This window comes from Cupressus sempervirens, chromosome 11 (assembly GCF_028749045.1).
Source record: "Cupressus sempervirens isolate cs-2001-9-10 chromosome 11, ASM2874904v1, whole genome shotgun sequence".
Taxonomy (NCBI): domain Eukaryota; kingdom Viridiplantae; phylum Streptophyta; class Pinopsida; order Cupressales; family Cupressaceae; genus Cupressus; species Cupressus sempervirens.
The window spans coordinates 367,162,991-367,172,603 of NC_143128.1; the positions used below are offsets into that span (position 1 = coordinate 367,162,991).

The 9,613-nt window shown below is 35.9% G+C and overlaps 1 protein-coding gene across 1 annotated transcript; it reads left to right on the forward strand.

Annotated features, from left to right (window-relative positions):
• The first annotated feature begins 1,660 nt into the window (after positions 1-1,660).
• EMB1513 (copper ion transmembrane transporter) lies at positions 1,661-3,887 on the forward strand. Its single transcript, XM_089810191.1, has one exon. The coding sequence runs from the start codon at positions 1,982-1,984 to the stop codon at positions 3,203-3,205; it is 1,224 nt and encodes a 407-aa protein (XP_089666317.1). The 5' UTR covers positions 1,661-1,981; the 3' UTR covers positions 3,206-3,887.
• The last annotated feature ends 5,726 nt before the right edge of the window (positions 3,888-9,613 follow it).

Genomic DNA, 9,613 nt, shown 5'->3' on the forward strand with positions numbered 1-9,613 from the left:
GATGTTAATTCTCTCAAATATAAAAATAAATAAACTATTTTCCACAGCTTATAAATCTTTATAAATATTTTGTTCATGTCTTTGACTAAAGATAACTTATGTGGTTTTTAAGGCACGCTATATTGTCATTCAGTTACACATGGAAAACTTTGACAAATTTTTTTGGGTACTTTAGTAAGATTTATTGAATACATGTAATTTTTAATCAAAGACATAAAATTGTTCTAGAATTATCATTATAATTAGCAGTGAAGATCTCTAAATTATATTTTGTAAGTCATAACCTTCAAAATGCAAAGCTCTCATACTATACATTCTAATAAAGAGTGTTACAGGTAAATAGAGGAAAAAGTGTCGTGGAATATATCAATAACAAGTGACAAGTTTAACTTTTATCTTTTTGAAATCTCCTTCACTTGCATTCTTATTCTTCGTTATTTGAAGTTGGATAAATACCAACTCATGTTATATCATTGGCAATTCTATTGTAGTCAAGTATTTATGAATAATTAAAAATTCTAGAATTTAAATTTGTACAATGAATTATATTCATCAATGAACTTTTGTACAATGAATTATATTCATCACTAGACTTTATGTATCAATAGGATTAAATTACTTTTTATAAAACTAATCTTAAAATTACTTAAATTAAAGTGTTATTTTCAGTATCATATAATTAAGAATTTTGATAGAATGACATTGAACCATTTCGAAAACAGATTTCATAGATAACTACAGGCTATTGTCATATATCTAGCTATATAAAACTGTAGTAATTAAGGCCTTTTCACAATCTTAATGCTAAAGTGGATAACATGTCACAAGGCAGCTGAAGCAGCTCCTGCGGATACATAGATAAGGCGCGCCATATTTAAACATAGGCATAACGGTGGGTTTTAAGACGATTGGTTTTTACCTTTTGTTTTTTGCAATAGATATTATTATTATTTTAATGTTGGTAATAGCTGAATATTTGTCATCCGAAGCATGCCAAAGAAATATTTGAGGCACACTATTTATCTGTAAGCTTATACTTATAGGCATGGTGTATTGTTTCTACTTCTTATTTAATTAAATATAAAAAATAAAATAATTATAAAATAGTATTTACACAACATTAATAAAATACATGGCAAATTTATATTTCCAGTTTTGCAGGCTTATTTGAAAAATTTATAAAATGAAGACGCACATAAATAAAACTAATAGATATTATTTTATTTTTTACTATTTTAACTTATTAGAAAATTAATTAAATATAATGATGTTAACTAAATATAATTATACAATTTTAAAATTTAGTCAAAAGAATAAAATTTAGATTTAGATATTACCTTATTCTAATTACCATAATGTAAATACCACAACATCTATCATAACAATAACATAACATGCTCATGCCACAAATGTTATTATTTTAACACATGTATGATTTCAATAGTTATTTTAATATATACATTTACCCACTATATCTCTACTCCTTTTAAACTCTCTCTCCATGACTTTGATTTTTGTTATTTCCATTTCCATTTTTATTTCTATTTTCATTTTCGTTTTCATTTTCTATCGACAGGAACTTGGACGCTTTGCGTCACTTATTCTCATATCAAAATTCTTAATATAATAGCCCATCGGCTAATTAAACTTATATTAGATTATTTGTAATAAATTATCACTTTCCCAAACCATATTATATCACAACATAACATTGTCCTGCCTAACAATACCCCTTCAAAATTCTGTGCGCCACACGCTTACGGATAAATCTCTTATGAATTCTGCGTGCCATCCTATGAAGAGAAAAATCTATCCTTGGCCGGATAGCAAATTGTGCAATCACCACCAGCAGAGATTCTAAGAATTCTGTGCGCCATACAATCGAGAGAGAAATTTATCCGTGGCCTGATAGCTTATTGTGCAGCATACGATCAATCGAAGGGATTCGGAAGGAGAAATTGTGAGCGTAGCAGCAGAGACAATGCAGTTAGTAGAGTGGAAATTGGGAGGGGGCTCATGGACGTCTCAATCTCTGTACGTTTCCCCAAGAATGGGAGGGGGGCCTCGAACATTCCCTGGCGGAGTAAGCAAATGGCAGTGGAAGAAGATGCAGGAAAAGAAAAGCAAGCAAATTCTGAAAGCGCGGCTCCTCCGAGAGCGCCAACTCTATGAAATGCGGAAGCGCGCGGAGCTCAAAGCTGTCGAGCTTGAGAGGCCATGGGAAATGACTCGAGCTACTCGGGCCCCCACTCTTTTCGCTGTCACATCGGATGATCAGCTGCAGGCCATGGCAGACAGGTTTGTCAAGCCCGGTGCCATCGATCTGTGGACGGACAAAGATGGCCCTCATTCTCATTCCGCGGCTTACCTTACTCAGGATGGAAAACCCTCCGCTAGAGTTTTTCCCCGAGATGCCCTTTACAGTACACAACCCTACTCCCTTGCTTCTCCTCTTCCTCCGGCTCACAGTCATAATGACCACAGTTCAAATCCTTCGCCTTCTCGCTATCTTCCTCAGCACAAACATGACGGCCGCAGTTCTAAACCCTCGCTTTCTCGTTATCCTCCTCCTCAAACCCACAATGGCCGTAGTTCAAATCTCTCGCTTTCTCGTTATCCTCCTCAAAACCACAATGGCCGTTGTCTAAATTCTTCTCCTTCTCGCTATCTTCCTTCCGAAACATATGATGGCCACAATTCAAATCCTTCTCTTCCTCAAAACCACAATCGCCGCAGTTCAAATCCTTCGCCTTCTCGATATCCTCCTCAAAATCCCAATGGCCGCAGATCAAATCATTCGCCTTCACGATATCCTCCTCTTCAAAACCACAGCGGCCGCAGTTCAAATCCTTCGCCTTCTAATTATCCTCCTCAGAACCGTAATTCCACGTCCATGATAGGGAAATCTATTGTGTCACGGTCCATTTCAGTATTATCTTCTGTGTCAGGACAGGGTAAATTCAATGATGCACAAATACCAAAGAACAATTCTATCCAGAAATATGTCAAAGATACAGGGCGACAGAGACACCGATCTCTCGCATCTCCTGAGCCACCTCATGCTGACGGACAAGACTATACAAGCAAAACGAAATCCCCTGTTCCCGATAGTGGAAAACATAGTTTTGCAGGTTTTGATTTGGACAAACGTTCAACACAAACAATCAAAGACGCTTCTTATAAATCTAAGACGGACTTGGACTGAAGACTGCAAACGTCTGTTAGAGCATCCACAGCACAAAGACCAAGCAGTCGTATGCTTCTTTGTACGGTAATCTGATTGCAACTACTCTTTCAATTTATACCGGTAGGATTGACGATTGAAGCTCAAAGAGATGGGCGTGACTTGATGAGGCTATGTAACATTTGACATCAATTCTGTCATTTCTGAATGGTGCTTGTGTTTTAGTTCGACAAACTCTAGGTTGGAATAGCCTGGCTTTCATCCACCAAGTGTTTTAGTGTTAAATAGTATCATAAATGCTAGAAATAATCCCCAATGAGAAGAAGTTTGTAGAAGTAACTGAAATTTCAACCGTTTAAAATGGAGGAAACAGGGTTATAGTTGCACAAATTTGATTAACTGTAGAAGCAAAAGACAATGAGGATTGATGGAGTGACTCAAGCTTCATCAACAGTAAGCAGCACAACAGAAGAGAGTAAGTCAGATGTTTAGAGAATGCAGTGATCTTTTAAGCTCAGCAAGAGGGGCACAACTCAGTTGTCGTTGATGCTTGAACGTGATCCTTTGTACTAAATTTGGTGGCATGGACAAGCTGCACTTTTACTTTTAAGGCATTGGCTTTAATGCCGTTACATATAATTGTATATTTGCATTGTACTTGTAAAAAAATTTGTGCTTGGAGTTTATTTTACTATTGTGAAAATCTTGTGCGAATCTAAATGCTCATTTATTAAGGACTGTTTTATAAATTGGGAAAATATTGAAGCACTGGCATCTTTAGAAGCACGGTTCTTGTTGTTTTTTGGTAGTTGGTTCACTCATTTTATACTTGGTTGGGTTTATCCTCTTTCTATATTAGGACAAAGCGAGTGTTTGCTTTCATTTGAGACACTGTGGTGGAGTAGGCCTGGTTGTATTTATTCATCTTGTTACTCTCTGTTCTATTCAGACCTGCTGTCATTGAGAAGATACATCTTTTAACATCTAGTGGGCCAGTGGTGAGTCTCATTTGGGACTTGTTCTTTAGTAGGAGTCAAGGTTGTAGCTGTGATGACCATACCCTATGTTCTACTCCCAAGTCTTGCAACATCATGTAAAGCTCCCCTACCCTTGGCATATATGATTAGTGTTCCATGCCGGGTATATGTATAGTACTCGATGGTGTATAGTCAGGATATGCACTTCTGCCTAGCTTTTCAGATAGGATAACATGGCTATATAGCTCAGAGCCTGTGATCAAAGAATATAAAATATTGCATCTCCTTTGAGTCAATATATTCATCAAGCATTTTTTATACTTGATTTAGCATATCAAAAGGGGTAGTATCTATGCTGGCCTTCCTCTATGAAGGTTCATAGTTGACAGTTTCTTAGAGTAACTACTGATACAGGTACGGGTTTGGGTAGAGGATTTTGTTGGTAAGTATATAGGTCACTGCAATTTTTTAGTTTATTGCTTTGACTTATCCAACAGGCAGTGCGATGTACTTTCAGTACTTGGAAAAATCACCATAGGATCAATAATTTTCCTCTGCATTTGAGAGGGGCAGCTTTCTTGTATAATGAAGGTTGTAGGGTTTTTTAATTGTAACTTGAAAGTTTAAAATGGAAACAAAATAACAAATAAGAATAAAAAAGAAAAAAATAGAGGAACTTTAGATGCAATAAATGTAGAGAACCATCTAAATTACTCGAGGACAAATAAGTGGGGAAAAAGAGAAATTACATTGAAAACCAGAGCTTAATTCACACATTGAAAATAAATCCATTGAAGACGCACAAAAATACAAATACATAATTTGATGCAGAAGTTTTAGACCAGCTTATTTTTAAAACTTTATGTTAGCCTGGCAAAATATAGTAGAATATTATTGATACTTAGACCCCAAACAATGAGTTTAAGCAACTGACAGTAAAAGCTTGAAGGCCATTTGCCTTCCTATATAGAAGTTCGAGGGATTTGATGTTAGTCCTAATGTTTAGCTGTTCACCCTGTCAATTAAGCTACTAATCCCCTAGATTGTGCTTTTGATACTCACCTGTGCAGGTCCTCTTCCCTGTGTCATAAGTAAACAGAATAAATTATAGCAAATGTGTAGAACCCTTAAATTAGCAATGGGTCATGGTGCGGTTGTGTTTAGATAGTTTGTGGAAGGTTGGTTTGAGACCAAGTGCAATACCCACACTTTTCTTGAATAGATCTGAATTCACACCAAGACGTCCATATGAAAGTTTCTTGTCATCACAAGTTGTTCTGAGTATCTTAATTGTCATATCAGGAAAGCTACATTCCTTTAGTTATTTGTGCTGCCCATTTTAGTGTTTAAATTATTTAAATTCGTCCGCGAAACTCTAGATATAAGGAAGGAAGAAAGAAATAACAAATTTCATCCTTTCATTTGTCTCTCAAGTTCTACATTCAAGATGCTTTCATATTCCATCGTTTGTAGTGGCAAGTGTCTTGAGAGATTTCTGGTTGCTAGCATATCAATGCAGAGATCTCTCTTTTATAAAAGCAGTTTCTTGTTAGGAACACAATATTTTGTTTCTAAATTCACATGGTTAAATTACTGTTTGCTTCTGAAGAACTTGCTAATTTTAAAGGAGCACAAACAAGATTTCTTCAAAACATCTAAATACTTGCTTCCACTAGTGGAAACCACAAGGCAAACTGCTTTTTTTTCTCATCTTAGCTTGCAAGGAATCTAGAAATATTTTTCTTACGAGTGCCATGAGTCCATTATTGCTTCCCTACCTTTGAGGCTTTCGTCCTCCAGGTCTCCTTTGTTATTGGACAAGTCCAGATTTGCAGTTACCAATTGCATTTGTTATTAGTTTCCAAGGATTTTCAAGTTTTTTCTGTCGAGCAACTTTTTTGTGTTGTCAATGCTTTCACATTTTGCATACATATGGTGGAATGCATCTATCTCTTCCATTGTTGTCAAAGCTCCCATTTGGCGCAGGCTAGTAGTAGGTTGTTTAATGTAAATTGATTGGGTTGGATATTTGTAGACTTTCATGACCAAATCCTGTTTCTTAGCTGTCATTTTGGCACAGGCTAGGAGAACACAGGTTAATGTAAACTGATCAGGGTGGGAGACATGTCAATTGCATATATCTCAAAGTCTATAAGGCTCTTTCAACAAATCTGTTTTTTGCGTATCCTGCAATCACTGCATTCTACAAGACGACATTTTTATTTGAGGTGCTTTTATCAAACAGTTAATGTGCCTTATCTATTCTTTGCCTTGTCTATGCTTTGCCCTCCACATGTGCTTGGGTTTTCCTCTACTGAGGATAGGTATGCGCTCTGATTTGCACCATGAAGCATGTCTTGTGGCACAGGCATATTCGGTGTCCTTGTGCAATAATTGAAATATTTCCAGGCCCGAACAAGCCCATGTCACCAGCCTTCACAGCTAGTAATTTTCGTAAAGTTAGAGGAGGATGTAGTTTTGTTACCAACTTTCATTCTTCCAGAGAGAGTATTAGTTTTACTGTAAACATGAATGGTTGCCGAATCCGAATCATTTGTGTGGGTTCCCAAAACCACAGATTGAAATCCTATAAGACTTGCCAAGTTAATGCTGGGATTCCAACTGGCTATGGCCAACTTGACAAGACTAATCAATATGATTCAAGTCTTCTGCGCTTTTGGCTCTGCAAAACCAAGGCAGGTGCACCTACTCTTAAGCCAATCCTTATACTCTTAGGCTTTTATAGCAGATTGTTCTATCATAAATGGAATAGAATTCCTCCAAATGGAAAGGGATAAAGGATGCTTAATTTGCACCACTTTTAATGTATGTGTTAAAATGCGGAAAATATATTTACTTCAAAACTTCACCAATCACTTTAAGATGTAAATGCTTTAGATAGAAAGTGCTTCAAACATCAATGTCCTGAATATAATTACATGGAAGTAGAGACGTTTAAAACAAGAATGTTTTTAATATATAACAGTAAGAGATTTGGTTTCTCTGAAACCACTTTTAATGTATGTGTTAAAATGCTGAAAATGTATTTACTTCAAAACTTCACCAATCACTTCAAGATGTAAATGCTTTAGATAGAAAGTGCTTCAAACATCAATGTCCTGAATATAATTACTTGGAAGTAGAGACATTTAAAACAAGAATGTTTTTAATATATAACAGTAAGAGATTTGGTTTCTCTGAAATGAATGCTGCAAAAATAAATCATCAACTTGAGGCTATAAATCAAATGACTATGTCTAAATGAGTAAAGATCACTGCCTTGTATTCCTTAGGGAACAGAGTATATTGCAGTAAAAGCTATTAAATATAACTTTATAGGACAATAAGCTTTTATATATATATATATATATATATATTCAATTGTTCCAGTCTCGAGACTGCAAACATTTAATTACATATGCTATTAAGAGTTTGTGTGAATGAATTTTAACTTATACGAGAAGAAGATCAATCAAACAGGGTTAGGGAAATATACAAGTACTCCACAATACCCCTGATGTTCAAACTGAAAATGCTGCAAAAAGTCTACAATTCTGGTGTTCTTCAAGAACAATCTGCCAATTCCTTTGGCGACTATAAAGAATTAGCTATATCTGCAATTTTAATTCTCTGCTACTAATGGACAAAAACATAGATCCTTGTACTCATCATGCAGAATCCTGATATATCAATTGAAATTTGCCAATCGCTGAGAGTATTGTTGCTTTCCTACTTCCAGATTGCCTTTTTCATAAGATATTCTTCTGAGGAAAAAATGTCTGTCCTATTGGTGTTATGGGATCTATACTTCGGATGACGAGACTCAAGAAGTCTATAAACCATCGCATCTCTTCATAGCAAATAACTGAGTGACTGACAAAATTTATATCTTTAATTACAGTGTAAATTGCTCAAAACTGCACATTAGTCATGTTCATGCATTATGTTACTTTGAAGGATAAAAACATTTGTTGAGATAATCTCCAACACGTCATCCAATATGCTTTGACTACCATGCATTCACTAAACTTCATCACTTTGATACTCAATGTCTGAGAAAAATAGCGTGTATTTATGCAGAATATCAAACTTGAAGCTTTCAAATACTGGGTTGCTTAATCACATTTCAATCTTCTAAAGTGAAAAACACCAGCTTATGTGTTGTGCGTGCATGGAGAATACTATAGTACTGTATCAACTTGAATTGCACAAACAAGATTCCAGACTACTGGATTTCAATCCAGATTGAATGACAATGACCTTTTCTTTCTGCTAAAACATAGGCCAGTAACACTCCCCGTAATCTTGTGCACAATCATTTCTGCAGTGATGCTAAAAAAGATGAAATATCATATTGACTGGATTTAACCGTAATGGATTTGTGAGGAAGAGCTTAAGAATGAGATTTTTATCCATCGAGTGAAATTCTGAATCCTTGTGTTTCCTTAGCAAACTCCTGGCTGACTTCTATATTGAATGCCACAATCCCTCCACATATGCTAGCTAAGTATATTCTTACTGCAAGTCGATATGCTTCCAGAGTATCCTATCTAAATGCTACTCTTCATGAATTTGTGTATTTCACCACAACACATATTGGTTTTTTGGATTCTGAAGCACAATTCCAGGCTGCATTTGCATCTAACAGCCCGGCTCCTGGATAGTTCCTTTCTATGATGTACAGCAGTCATGATTATCAGTATATATTATACTGATGAGGATCTTCCCATATCCTAAGAGGGGACTTAAAGAAAAACAGTCAGTTTCAGAGGGAATTCATCTATACCAAAACTGCTTCCAGGACCACTCTGCTACAGCAGAGTCATATGAAGCAACATGTTGGAAGGCTTTCCAGGCTCCATCCTTTCCTCTGCCCTGCAGATACCCTGGAAGAGAAAGGTAGTTTGTAGGATCAACCACTATCGGCACATGTTTACAGTCCTTTGCGATTGCCCTCTAGCAAATCAAATGCCCCAATTACATGATTCTTAAGATCATCCATGTGTGCTGCTGATCCCTTCTTGCATAATACTTCCAATTACAGCAGAGTGCATGATTTTGACACAATCATCAAGATTGAATCAACCTCTTCAAACTTGACTCGTTCCATTGCAGGAAATATCTGGCCATTTGTTTTAAATGCATGATCTTCAATGTAGTCAGGGGATGATACAAGAATATGCAGCCTTATTATCTGCAGAGATAAAACATGGATTTAGTAATTTGGATCTTGTAAATGCTGAATGATGATATCATTATAAATGGTCCATGCGAAATAGCACTCCCTACAAGATTTGGGATATGTTCACTACACGAAAGTGTAACTTTGAGGATATGGGAAAAGAGTCAAAGACTCATACTAATTATATACAGTTATTATAAAACCTTATCCTAATGGCAACATGCTAATAATATAAAAGATAAATTCAATAGTGAATGAGGGTGAGAAAAG